Source organism: Trachurus japonicus, chromosome 1 (genome assembly GCF_045865225.1).
Source record: "Trachurus japonicus isolate A0001 chromosome 1, Traja_1.0".
Lineage (NCBI taxonomy): Eukaryota > Metazoa > Chordata > Actinopteri > Carangiformes > Carangidae > Trachurus > Trachurus japonicus.
This window is the reverse complement of record NC_140907.1, coordinates 2,907,606-2,921,218: the sequence shown is the minus strand read 5'-3', so window position 1 is coordinate 2,921,218 and position 13,613 is coordinate 2,907,606. Positions and strand designations below refer to the sequence as shown.

The following is a 13,613-nucleotide window of genomic DNA, read 5'->3' as shown; positions in this document are numbered from 1 at the left end:
ATTTGTCATTACATGGAAATTGTTGACGAAAACCAGGGAATAACAAAGTCAGGGGATAAATATATATTCAGAGTAATAATGTTGGTGGCAGGTAAGTGACCAGGAAATGGCTAAAGACAGATGCACCTAGAACGGAGGATTGAGTGGAGGTAATGTACGTTATTTATAGGATGGAGGAGCTGACTTTCTCAACTAGAATCTGTTAAATTTAAGAATTACTAGAAAACTGGGTTGATTTTGTGTCACCATTATGGACAGATTTTGGTTTAGCTACAAACTTCAATTGTTTGTTGGGTGGGTTTCTGTATTACCCTCCAACAGGAGAAAAGGGACTTTGCAGGGCAGGAGTGAAAATAAGGATAGGAGTGGAAAAAAGTACTTCATACTTCTCTTTAACTCTACTTCATGATTAAATGAAGAGTTTATTCTGGTTTCTGTCTTTGCTCCCTTGTCTGGAGTATGGGTATGTTCTATAGGCTATATTTGGAAAATTGTGTACAAGATGTAAAATGTTGATGGGATAATGCTGTATGGAATCAATAGAAAAATCGGTAACACTTTACTTGAAGGTATCATTGTTAAGAGTGACACACTGTCATTACAGTGTCATGAACATTATGTCAATGTCATAACATTGTCATTAAGTGTCATCCGGTTAACCCTAACCCTACAAAACCAGAATGACACTTAATGACAACATTATGACATTGACATAATGTTCATGACACGTTCATGACACAGTACTGACAGTGTGTCACTCTTATGACGATACCTTCAAGTAAAGTGTAATCAAAAGGTCAATTACAAAAAAGAAAGAAAGAAAATAAATCGTTGATGAATAGAAAAATGTAAATGCGTATTTTAGTATCTGCCCAGCTCTCCCCCTGTCCTCCTCTCGTACCTTGAGCACCAGGATGAACAGCAGCAGTGCAGACATGACTGTGTACATCTGAGTCTGCCTGGCCAGGGGGTAGAAGTCAGTGAAGGCGTCCCGCGGGTGCTTCACAAAAGACGCCCACTGCTGCTTGGCCATGGTGCAGCGGCTCAGGTGCAGCCCGCACACAGACGCTGCCAGTGCCAGTTTACAGATGCCCAGGAGCCTCCAGGCTGACAGCAGGTACCTGTAGCCCTCTCTGATGAAGCCCAAGATCCCCCGCACCAGGAAATACAACACCAAGATGAGGAGGACGATCTGGAAAACAGGGAATCACAGAGCGTCACTATAGATGTGATGTGCAGATGGCTGATGCCGAAACAATGAGGAAAAGACAGAGTGGGGGGTTGAGTTACAGCCTAGGGCTCAATAGTATTAAAGGGATACGCCAACATTTTTTTTTTCGTGTCTTGCCTCACTCCCGAGTCCATGACAAAGCAGATAGACACCATCCTTTCGACTGTGCGTGCAGTAACAAGGGAGATACAGGCAGAGCTGGCGCACCGCTAATTAGCTTAGCTCAAACGCTGGAAGTGCATAGGTAGCGTTAGCCTGCCTCCACCTAAAGTCTTCAGAGAAACTCTTCAGCAACTCGCGGAAACCGGCGGGCCGATCTTCGTCTCAGAGCTGACAAAACTCTCCGGTAAGGCATCTTGAGCGGTCAAATGCCGGTAACGGGACGAGATCGGTCAAAACGGAGGGTTCAAGCAAAGACGGTTTATTTTGGTTCAAGCTAGCTACATCGAGGGTAGGTTAGCTTCCTATTTCAAAGTAAAAGCACATATCGTCATGGTTTTCTGTATGTAAAGGGCAACGGGTGTTTTATTTTGTGAAAGTAACCAGAAGTGCGTTGGTCACAACGGCTAGCCTGAGTAGCACCGAATTTGTCCGAACAAAACTGTAAACAGCTGGTATTTAGACAAATTAACGACACACTGCTGATCTAAACGGCTACTTTCTCGCCTAAACATGTTTGAAATGTCGATAAAGTGATATATTTACAGAGTTTAGAGCTAAAATGAAATCAGCTTCTGACTGTTGATTTCAGCTCGGGTAGGAGGCAGGCTAACACTACCTATGCACTTCCAGCGTTTGAGCTAAGCTAATTACGGGCGATACAGGCTCTAGTTACTGCACGCACAGTCGAAAGGATGGTGTCTAGCTGCTTGTCATGGACTCGGGAGTGAGGCAAGACACGAAAAAAATGTTGGCGCATCCCTTTAATAGTTATTATTATGGTAAGTGACAGAAGCAGTTGCCAGGCGTTACCATGAGAAGGAGCTGCAGATCCAGGCCCGTGATTGGCCACAGACTGACGACAGGGAGATCAAGACTGGACTGGACACGCTCCGAGACCGGGAACTCAAACAAGAAGGAGAAGACGGCCAGGAGGTTTGTGTTGATGTTGTAGAGCGAGAACTCCACAAACACAGCACGAGTCCTGGGAACACACACGGAAAGACAGCCAAGATATTTCAGAGTCACTTCCTGTTTTGGAAACCAACTTTAATATTTTATCTATGTTACTTAAGATGGGTGTTTCCACCACAGGAGGGTTTTATTTCAGTTTTCTGGTAAGAGCAGGATTAAAAGGTTTGTTTATATCATCAGATATTGTTCTCAGAACAGTTGTTGAAACCAGGTCCAAATTCTTAGCATAGTTCTTTATTGGATTATTTTCTATGTTTTATAGTTTTTAATGTGCAACTTTTCAATGACGTAAAGTAATAGGGCCAACTGCACCACAGGGGCTTTAAAACATCATTCCAGATTCAGGCCTCGAGTGAGCCTGGTTTGGTCTTTATTCCAATCATTGTGAAATTGTGTGCACATTTTTATCTCCCTTATATCTGGCCCCAGGACTTCGGACAAACCTGGTGAGATCCAAAAGCAATTTCAGTTTTGCCTGCAGTCTTCTCTTTAATTTAAGATTTCTTAAAACCTTAAACTTTTTCTACTAATTCCACACATCATCCTGCCTTGTTTGCTACCTGTGGTCGAGCCAGTGCAGCTGCTGCAGCTGCTGTAATGAGGACGAGGCCTCCTCCAGGCTCCTGTTCAGCTGCTGGACCTCACCGCTGCTGGCCTGACCCAACCGCCACACCCTGGAAAGATGAGTGGGAGGACACACGGACAAGAACGTGAGACATCAAACAAAACCAGAAAAACACTCTGAGTCTGGTCTACCAGTTCACTTCATGTCTGCCTTTTTTACAGCCAGCTCTTTAATCTGTTTCTTACCAGTTTGCATCACCAGCATCATTGGCAGTGAACTCCTCAGTGTTTTTAGTTGGAGACGTGAACCAGTCCTTTTCCCAAACATTGCCCCCTGCCCTGACACCACCTGCAAATACAGTTTCAACAAGTTCAAAACCAAAATTCAATTTCACTAACCCAAGGTATAGAGGCTGATGCACACCTAAGAAGAATCTTAACAAGACAGGTGCGTTGGAGCATGGGATTGGAGTCAACAAGGAAAACAAGGGTCTCCCGCACACTGTCCAATCACTTGGAAAAAACTTTATTATAAAAGAAACAACGTTTCAGCCCTCAAAACCTTTTTCAAGCAGAGATTTTAAAATCTTTTTCAAGCAGAGGTTTTTAAATCTTTTTCAAGCAGAGATTTTTATTAAATCTCTGCTTGAAAAAGGTCCTGAGGACCGAAATGTTGTTTCTTTTATAATAAAGTTTTTTGCAAGTGATTGGACAGTGTGAGGGAGACCCTTGTTTTCCTTGTTGACTCCAATTTCACTAACAGAGAAAAGTTGATTCAAACATGAAAGAGTGATGCTATGCATGAAACATTTAATACAGGTTAGTAAGTAAGTACATTTAATTTATATAGCACTTTTCATGGATAAAATCACAGAGTGCTTTACAACAAGGATAAAATGCAATAAAATACAGAGATCACAAAAAAATACACATAACAGCACAAATACAAGTAACTTCACAGAGGCCCCACAACATCAACATCAGTAGAAAGCCTGTCTAAAAAGATTTGGTTTAGGTTTTAAGTTCTCTCTTACATAAAACCTTCAGTGGACTCTATGCTGCGTAAGGTCAATGGTAGTGCATTCCAAAATTCTAAAATTGGGGTGATATGATCCCTTTTCTTAGATCCAATTACGAGCCTTGCAGCTGCATTCTGCACAGTTTGAAGGTGATTTACAGCCTTTTTGTTAAAACGCATAAAAAGAGCATTACAATAGTCAATGCGAGATGAAACGAAGGCATGAATTATCATCATGGACCTCAGTTTGGCGATATTCCGCAGATGATAAAAGGTTGGACAGAGAGACCTAAGTGACCTACAGTAAATGCTGCTTTATGGGGGAAATGGTGCTATCTGGGGCAATAATCAGTGTTTCAGTTTTAGCAGAGTTCAGTTGAAGAAGGTTACTCTTTGAATTGAAGGAAAGACACAAATGAATAAATAAACAGATTTAGACTTATGTTTCAGATCCTATAAGTTAAAGAGAGTTCTGACAGCGACCGTGTTCAAGTCTCACCTTGTGTGTCGCGGACTTGTCGCAGCCTCAGCGTGCCGAGTAAAACCCCTCCTGTGTCTCTTAAGAGGGCAGAGTCGTCCACTAGCCGAGGCAACAGGGACTCATTCAGCCACGTCAAGACATTCTCTCGGCTGAAAGACAAACCAGGGTATTTGTCACATCGCATGTTGCTGTCAGACATTAGGGCACACAGGATGACCGTACGTTTGACTGGAAGAGTCTAGTTGTGCTCTCTTTATATAAACAAAATTCTTTCTGCTCTCTCAGTCTGAATAAAATAACACGTGTCTCAAAAGCCCAAGAGAAAACATGGCAGAGGCCAAAAAAATCTTTTTCGGTGACTAGACACACTGTTGTGTTTGCCAAAGACATTCAGAAGGTATTACGAGCAGACAATTAGAAGGTCACTGAAAATAGGCTGTTATTCTCACAGGAACAAACTAATAGAAGAAGTCCAAGTTATTTGTGTGTGTGTGTGTGTGTGTGTGTGTGTGTGTGTGTGTGTGTACCTCCTGATGTTGTGATACTCAGGTGTGAGTAACGCTTGTTGCAGCTGAGTGCGCAGTTTAAGGCCGTGTGTGTCTTTGGCTGAGTCAGAGTAGTTGAGGAGTAAGACCACCAACAGGAAAAACATGTAAACCAGGAAATTCTGAAAATGAGAATCAAATATTTTGTTACGAAACAAGACAAAGAGTATTCAATGGGTGGGTTTTTACATGGACAGTTTCAAACAGTTTCAAAAAGGTTTGGGAGACCAAACCGATACTTCATGTAAACACCTCAAACCGTTTCAGTTATACCGGTTGAAATTCCAATCAGTTTGAAGGAGGTAGTTTAAACCTTTTCCAAAGCGATCTGTCTGTCATGTATACACTTGAAACGGGTTGATCTCTGGCTGTGTTCGTTCTGCGCATGCTCAGGACTTGACGTAAAATGTCCATGTATGGGAAAATGTCGAGCAAGAAATTTCGTAACGGACTGGCGGGTCATGCGGAAGTTCTGTTTCCACTCGGTGTCCGAAAATTCATGCAGAACAACATCTTTACCACCAATCTCTCTACTGCGGACTTTGACCCAATGCTCCCTGGTTTTAGGAGAGGAGGAGGAGGAGGAAGAGGGGGTACGCCGCCGGTGTTCTGTGTCATAAACTATAAACTGTTTTCTTGTCTGTAACAACATCTATTGCACGTCTGCCTGTCCTGGGTGAGGGATCTCTCCTCTGTTGCTCACCCTGAGGTTTCTCCAATTTTTCCCTGTTAAAAGGGTTTTCCATGGAGTTTTTCCTCAGTGGATGTGAGGGTCTAAGGACAGAGGATGTTGTTGTGATGTCATGTAAAGCCCTTTGAGACAAACTGTTTGTCAAAAGCTATACAAATAAAATTGCCTTGCCTTGCATTGCTGTGCCAAAAAGAGACCGCCTGCCCGGCAGTCGTTTTTCGGCAGGTAGTCTCTTTTCGGCACAACACCGACAACATACATTGCATACACACTCCCGACTCCAAACGCTCTCTCTTCTTTTCCTGCTAAAATGAGGAATATGCCATGCTGCTGTTTAATACAGAGAAATATTATAACAGCAAAGACTGCGCTCAACAAACGATGTATTTCGGCACCGCTGTAGCACTTCCGTAATCAATACTGTTGTAACCATAGTAACGCAATCACTCACGGCTGTGGGCACATTCGAAGCGTTTGTTTCGTCAGCGCAGGTTTTACTTTGTAGCCCATGTATACGCTCGAGCTGAAATCTTCAACCAGATTGATTTAAACCAAACCTTTTCTGAAACCGTTTGAAACTGTCCATGTGAACGTACCCAATGATTATGACACTGAATGTATGGAAGTATAAAAAACAGCCTCAATGTTTACTGACTCACCTTCAGCATGGTGTGCAGCATGTGGACCTTGCGGGCCTGGTGCCTTGCCTGGGACAGAGCAAAGCCGTGGGGCGGTCTCACCTCGGAGACCCTCTGGACCACTCTCTCCACCCGGGGGAACTCCACCAGTACGTCCTGGTCTTCTGGTCGCAGACGCCGCACACACACTGCATAGTAAACTGCCTCACATAACACCTGCGGGACACACACAAGTGTGTTAAGATGAAAATAGGAAAACCACAAAATGTTAACATGACCACACCCCAGATGAAAGTTTTAGCCAAGAGAAATGTTGGGTGTGTGCAGAATTTGACACTCAGCTTTTCAAGAAGAAAGAAAAATAAAGAAGAAAATAGTTTTCAGATTCATCGCTGAGTGTTTTGAATCCTTTTAATACTGTGAAAATATCAAAGTGCTCGGTCCACAGAGACATGTTCACAGCCTCTATTTATGAACCGAGCTTTAAAACAAGGTGCTGGGACATTCACATCATTGTGATGTCACAACAAATCTCGCCTCAAGCCCCGCCCACCTAGACTCCCCATCTCTTCTCTCCTGTTTACCTGAAATCTGCTATAATCAACACTCAGCAGGCAGGCCTGGAGCCTGACTGGCTCTCTGCTCAGATTGACTTTGGCCCTTAAAACCACAAATATTCCTACTTCTGCATATTCAAACTTTAAATAAAAAAAAGAAACCAGCACAGTGGGTGTTTGAGTGTTTCTACAAAAGTGGCAGAATTACAAACATTTTTAAACTTGCCAAAATTTTTGTGGCCATTTGGAGCCAGCAAAAAAAGCTATAAACATAACACCATAGTGCGAATTACAGGGGGGTTTGGGGGGGTTTGACCCCCCTAAAAGAGATACAAATAACTGATGGGGGGGGTTGAAACATTTATCTTTCTTATTAGTAATCATAAATACTACAATATACAGTATTTCCATAGTCATGCCAGGAAGATGCCTGTAGTAAAATTTCAAACACCCCTAGTGGACTAAACCATTTCATTGCCTGAATCTGCGCCTGTCACTGACTATGAACCCGAGATACCAGGACTGAGTCCAGGTGTTTCATTCCTGTGTGGAGTTTAACATGTGAACCCGAGAATAGAGCTTCAGAACCAGAACCAGAACCAGCAGGTCCACGGACAGTCCTGGAAGAACTTTTACCTGAACCAGAACCAGAACCTAAGCCAGAATCTGAACCAGAATCTGGACTTAAATCAGAACCTGAACCAGAACCAGAACCGGGGACTGAGGCCAGGTGTTTCGTTCCTGTGTGGAGTTTAACATGTGAACACGAGATACCAGGAATGAGTCCAAGTGCGCTGTGTAAAATGTTGACCCCCCCCCAACTGTCATTGTATAATTTGCACTCTGCATAACACTATATAAACAGCTGATATGCCAAATGTGCTTACATTTCAATTATATTATTTATGTTTCAATATCATTTTTAAATTCAGTTTGGAGGCATTTAGCCTTTATTCTGATACTAAGTGAGAGACAGACAGAAAGTCAGGGGGAAAGGCTGACGACACGCAACAAAGGTCACAGGTCAGATGGTGAGCCGTGCCTAAACCTACATGATATCTACTCTCCCAGCTAAGCCACTGCTGTGCCCTGAATATTCACTAATCTTTAGCTCAGTTTTTGGCTCCTCACCAACCCCTAAAGGAAGACCTCCCTCCACCAGACAGTGGCTGACTTCCTGTTTGATGCTAAGAGTGAGACCAACCCAAACCCACTGAACTAAAAGAAGCTCTGCCTTGTAGAACTGAGAGAAACTACAAACTACAAACTAACATAAAACAACATCTTTCAAACTACACAGTGATTTGATCCAATATTAAAGCAGATATCAGTGGAATGTTTTTGTTAATATAAGTCCTAAATAGTCCTATTTTCCGTCAGCAATCACTTACATGAAGTATTTCAGCCTAAACACGAGTCTCTCCGTCACTCTGCTCTGCTGTAACCCGAGGAGAAAATTTTCCTTGTGGGATACAAGTGTTATCCAATGAGGGGAGAGAACGGCATGAAGGGCTGTGTGTGCAGCCAAGGGATGCGCGTGAATGTGGTGACGTAGCACGAGGACCAATTGATGCCTGACAAGGGCGGGGGCTGCTAACTCATGGTGCGTTCAAGGAAACTCGTACTTTGTGTTTTTCCTTCCTGTGAAGTCATACCAGTTCGATCTGGTACGAGTTCACGGGTCGGAAGTTACGAGTGGCCGTTATAGGGAACTTTCACAGACAACAGGACGGTAAAAACACGAGCTACGGGTTACCTGGAACGCTACCAAGTCGTAGTTGTGACTTGAAGCTGTAACTTACGGTTTCAAAAGCCTGCCTTGAACACAGCATTAGCCGAAACGGCCGTGCCGATGATATCTGCTTTAATGTACAAAATAAAAGTGTATGGAAAACAAGTCACGGAGGATAAACGTGTGTTTTTTTGTGTGACTACCTTGATTGGCTCCAGCAGCAGGCACGAGCACAGGAAACTGGCAAAACAGGAGATGAGCCACATCATGGCCACACCTTGATTGAACCCGTGACCCGCCCAGATCGAAACGCCATTGGCCAGAACGATCACAGCCCAGCTGCCCCACAAGGCGGCATGGCCACACCAGGGAGGGAAACGTCTGGGGCGACACACGTCTGTCACAACTAGAGAGCAGAGAGAAAAGGCAGCGGGAGTGAGGAAACGGTAATAAGAAAGGTTTGTAAAAGGAAACATAGAGAACATAAAGGCAAGGCAGTTTTATTTGTATAGCCTGTTTTTACAAACAGTTTGTCTCAAAGGGCTTTACATGGCATCATAACAACATCCTCACATCCACTGAGGAAAAACTCCATAGAAAGATGAAGCAAAGGGCAATGATCAGGCAATAAAAGGTCAAATATAAAGGGGATGTGTAAGACAGACATTTTAAATTCAGTGTTAACAATTTCACTCTAATGAATTTGCCTTTCAAATATATTGTTTGAAATAAATAAAATAAAATAAAAAATAAAATTTGAAAGTCTGACACTTTTAAAGTTAAATAAGTTTTCAAGTGTTCCATTATAAAGGTCTTGAGTCTTTTCAGTGAATTAAATTACTGACAAAACAACAAGGTCAAGCTGTGTCCCAGGAACTTAGGACTTCAAACTGGAACAGTTACATCTTTTCAATTTATTTCTCTGACACTTTTCTTATTAAACACCTGGCAGCAAAATGAGAGTGTGATGTATATACCTAGCTTCTATGTTTAAACATAACAAGGGCCAGGACACAGATGCCAGTTAAGAGCTAATCAGCTAATCAAGAGCTAACAGCCATCTTGACCTCATTAGTCATCTTTCTTTTAATCATCAAACTCTTTTTCTTTTCTCTTATCACCATGATAAATTAAGTTTATCCTAAGAAACTATGTTTGTTTTTGTCCTCTTGTGTCACTACTGCAGAGTGGTTTGTGGATACTTCATCTATGAGGTAAATGGTTATCAGATGACCTTTGGCAGCACAATTTTTAGTTTATTTTGTACAATCCAATCCAAATACAAAAAGGACCTTGTCATCTCACTCAATAAAACATCTGTGGACCAAAGGAGTAGGAATGCTAACAAAATAGACTTCTCTGATATCCTCTGCTAAGCCGTCTTGGTGACTGAGACAACAATCAGTCCTGAAGAAAATCCATTGATTTTCCTCCAGGAGTTATTTATTAAATCTCTTTTGACTTATATAAGTTATTTGAAAGTTCACACTGACTTGACCTGTTTGTGGAGCTGTCTACAGATCGATTCATCTATAACAACCTTCCTTTGATTCTCAGCTTCCTTTGCTTCCATAGAAAAGACGAAATGTGTTTGTTTCTTCCACAAAGTGAAGGTTTGGGTTAAGTGCAGGTTCGCAAGTATTTGAATGGCTATGTGCAAACTATTCCGCTGTTCCTTGTCTCACTTGTCACTTAAGTGTAGAAAATAGTTTTTATTATGGTCTGTCAGTACTTAGGAACACATACATACCTCGAGACATCTAAAGGGGAACAAAATGACAAGATGTAAAACTATTTTCAGTTACGTTAAGTAAGGCGTTAGTTGCGTGAAGAATGTATTTTCTCTCACAAACACACACTTGTACGCACCTGTATTTGAGGTGAAAGCAGTTTTTGGTGGCTCCCTTCTGTCAGACTCCAGAGGAAGAGGCTCATGGAGGAGAATCACTTCAGTCTTATCTCCCAAAATGCTCGACCTGGCGTAAAACAAATGACATATCAACAAGTGTAAATGCAAATGTTCCTGTCAATGCAGGTAAATCTCTGCAGCTGTTGGCTGTTTTCCAGAAGGTCAAACTCACAGGTCAGCCATCTCGCTCTCATCAGCCTGAGGGAAGAAGTTCTGTTTATCTGCCAGGATGTGTTTGATAAGATCTTCATCTGTGAGTGAAAAGAAGTATGACTTCAGCTTGGACTTGACATGACTCTGATTGGACAGTTTAAAGGGATACGCCAACATTTCGCTACATCGAGGGTAGGTTAGCTTCCTATTTCAAAGTAAAAGCACAAATTCTATCGTCATAGTTTTCTGTAAAGAGCAACGGGTGTTTTATTTTGTGAAAGAAACCGGAAGTGCGTTGGTCACAATGGCTAGCTTGAGTAGCGCCGAATTCGTTCGAACAAAATTGTAAACAGCTGGTATTTAGACAAATTAACGACACTCTAAACGGCTACTTTCTCACCTAAAAATGTTTGAAATGTCGATAAAGTGATATATTTACAGAGTTTAGAGCTAAAATGAAATCAGCTTCTGACTGGTAATTTCAGCTCGGTAGGTGGCAGGCTAACACTACCTATGCACTTCCAGCGTTTGAGCTAAGCTAATTAGCGGTGCGCCAGCTCTGCCCGTATCTCCCTTGTTACTGCACGCACAGTCGAAAGGATGGTGTCTATCTGCTGGTCATGGACTCGGGAGTGAGGCAAGACATGAAGAAAAAAAATGTTGGCGTATCCCTTTAAAGAGCTTCCTGGTCAGTTACCTGAAGAGGTGAAATATTTGTTGCGTTGGTCGGTTCCTTCCTCGTCGTCGGGGTTAAATGTCATGTCGACGCCCAGGTGCCTGCTCCCCTGACCCCTCTTCAACCTGGGCATTCCCGCTCCGTGCCCCGCCCCACCCACTACAGACACGTCACTCAACAGCTCCGACCAATCCCTGTCGTCCGTCTCCTCCTCTGCCATGCCCCAGCTCTCCACACTGAAATACACAGCGAGAAATGTTGGTGTTGTGCGACATGAGCAATCACTCCTTTATTCTCTTTCCTCTCTGTCTCTCTACCAAACAAACAGCAGTTTCTCATAGAGCAATAATGGTGCTGTAACAACACTGGACACTGAGACAATGACTGTGAATATTTGTTTTTTCTCATTTGATTTCCAACAGAGGAAATGTTTTACTCTTTCAGAGTGCAATTGTGTAAAATTACAAACAATTTCCCTCTTGTTTTTCCTATTCTCACTTTATCTGACAGCTGGCAATTATACCTGGCATTTTGTATTTCAATAAGTTGAGTCATGCATTATCTAAAACAATTGCCATGGCAACAGAATAATTCACCTTTTGGTCGATGGAGTGGGCAAATCCACGTTGGTTTCTTCTGAGTTGGTCTGATGAACGAAAGAATGGATAGATAGATAGACAGATAGATAAATTGAAAGACAGAGACAGGTGGAGAGTGAAAGAGAGAGAGAGAGATAAACATACACTAATGACCTCACAGGGGGAAAGCATTACTTTTTGTCTGGCTTTACTTTGGTTTTCACTTCAGTTTCTTTCTCAGTCACTTTGCCATGACAATGTGATTCATTTAAATTTCATATCAGTTGCGTAATAAACTGAAAAATAAAGAAATCTGAACTAAAACTATGATAATCCCAAATCCTAAATATGCATCCTTTACCTCGTCATTGAAAAAGAGGAAGGAACTTCCAGCCATGGAGTTTTCCAGGTCATCAATCTCCACAGACTCCTGGTCCACTTGTGGTGGGGCCTGCTCCACAGACACACACTAACACACACAGAGACACAAAGAGAAAATATTCAAGGTGCCTGTGGGAAGCTCTGAAACCTTGATTATGTTTTAGTTTTGGGCAGTTTAGTGTTACCTTGCTGCGGCTCATTCTGAAGAGCGTGAAGACGAGCAGGTAGAGAGGGTAGACAATCAGACAGGTCACCACACCAGCTGCCACGGTCTCTCCATTTAATGAAGAAAGCCTTGACACGGCCCGCGGGCTACAGCACAGGATGACATTTAAATGGAGGAATAAAGCAACAGTGTGGAAATTCACAGAGACAGAAGGCAGAGAGGCCCCCAAAACACAAAAGAAACACTTTTCTGTACCTGTATCTCTTGTCCACCACGATGCTGTACCACAGCGTGTTGGCTAACAGGAAGAGCTGCAGCAACAGAGTGCAGCACGTGGCTCTCTGCAGGCGGGTGAAGGGGCTGCGGGGGGGTCTCTCCCACAGCGACAGCCACAGGTGGCTCTCACACAGCGCCCTCTGCAGCTCGCAGAGCGCCAGGCGGGGGAGCCGGAGCAGCACCGCCTCCTCTGAGGGAAACAGGAAGGAACGCAGCGGTAAAAACTGGTGTCAATAACCACTTGTGGTTTTCACAGATTTATCAAATTGTAGTTTCTAATGTGTGGGGACTGCGGTTGCAAAGGGGTGGAAAATTTCCAGTAAATTTCCGGTAAATTTCCAGAAACTTTCCATGAGAAGTTAAGATGGGGAATTTGGGAAATATTCCAAATTGGAAACTTTCCATGAGAATTATGGGAATTTATGGGAATTAACTGGAAATTACCTGGAAATTTGGGGTAATTTAAACAAACTGTATCATGTCCAAACATAAATGTAAATATTTTGTTTTGTCATAAGCAGACATCAATGCAAAATATTACAATAAAAAAAACATTTCAACAGATTTATTTGTGAGTAGAACTTTATCAAGTTGTAATTGTATGAACAATCAATTATTTTACTGAACAACAAAAATTAAAATAAAATTTTCCCCAACTATATTTAAGTTCCCTGTTAAGGGCCAACCTTCAATTTTGTAAATTTCTTATTTATTCCCATATATTCCTGTAAATTCCCATATATTCCCGTTAATTCCCATGGAAAGTTTCCAGCTTTGAAAATTCCCAGAATTTTGCAACCCTAGTGGGGGCCTTTCCTCGAACACTTCAAAAGTCTTGCTACACAATAGGATGCCATTTTTGCAATCCTATCTACTCTCACAT

General features: G+C 42.5%; 1 protein-coding gene across 1 annotated transcript in view; it reads right to left on the bottom strand.

Moving 5' to 3' along the window:
* Nucleotides 1–13,613, bottom strand: part of pkd1a (polycystic kidney disease 1a) — an 87,116-nt gene that overhangs the window by 6,516 nt on the left and 66,987 nt on the right. Inside the window, exons 39-53 of the mRNA XM_085780281.1 lie at nt 12,710–12,920; nt 12,474–12,600; nt 12,269–12,376; nt 11,926–11,975; nt 11,351–11,565; nt 10,673–10,751; nt 10,461–10,567; nt 8,795–8,997; nt 6,324–6,518; nt 4,956–5,095; nt 4,447–4,577; nt 3,176–3,278; nt 2,926–3,039; nt 2,204–2,375; nt 902–1,192 (exon numbers count right to left, since the gene is read on the bottom strand). Coding sequence (XP_085636407.1) covers nt 902–1,192; nt 2,204–2,375; nt 2,926–3,039; nt 3,176–3,278; nt 4,447–4,577; nt 4,956–5,095; nt 6,324–6,518; nt 8,795–8,997; nt 10,461–10,567; nt 10,673–10,751; nt 11,351–11,565; nt 11,926–11,975; nt 12,269–12,376; nt 12,474–12,600; nt 12,710–12,920 — 2,246 coding nt within the window. The remainder of the gene's footprint in view (nt 1–901; nt 1,193–2,203; nt 2,376–2,925; nt 3,040–3,175; nt 3,279–4,446; nt 4,578–4,955; nt 5,096–6,323; nt 6,519–8,794; nt 8,998–10,460; nt 10,568–10,672; nt 10,752–11,350; nt 11,566–11,925; nt 11,976–12,268; nt 12,377–12,473; nt 12,601–12,709; nt 12,921–13,613) is intronic.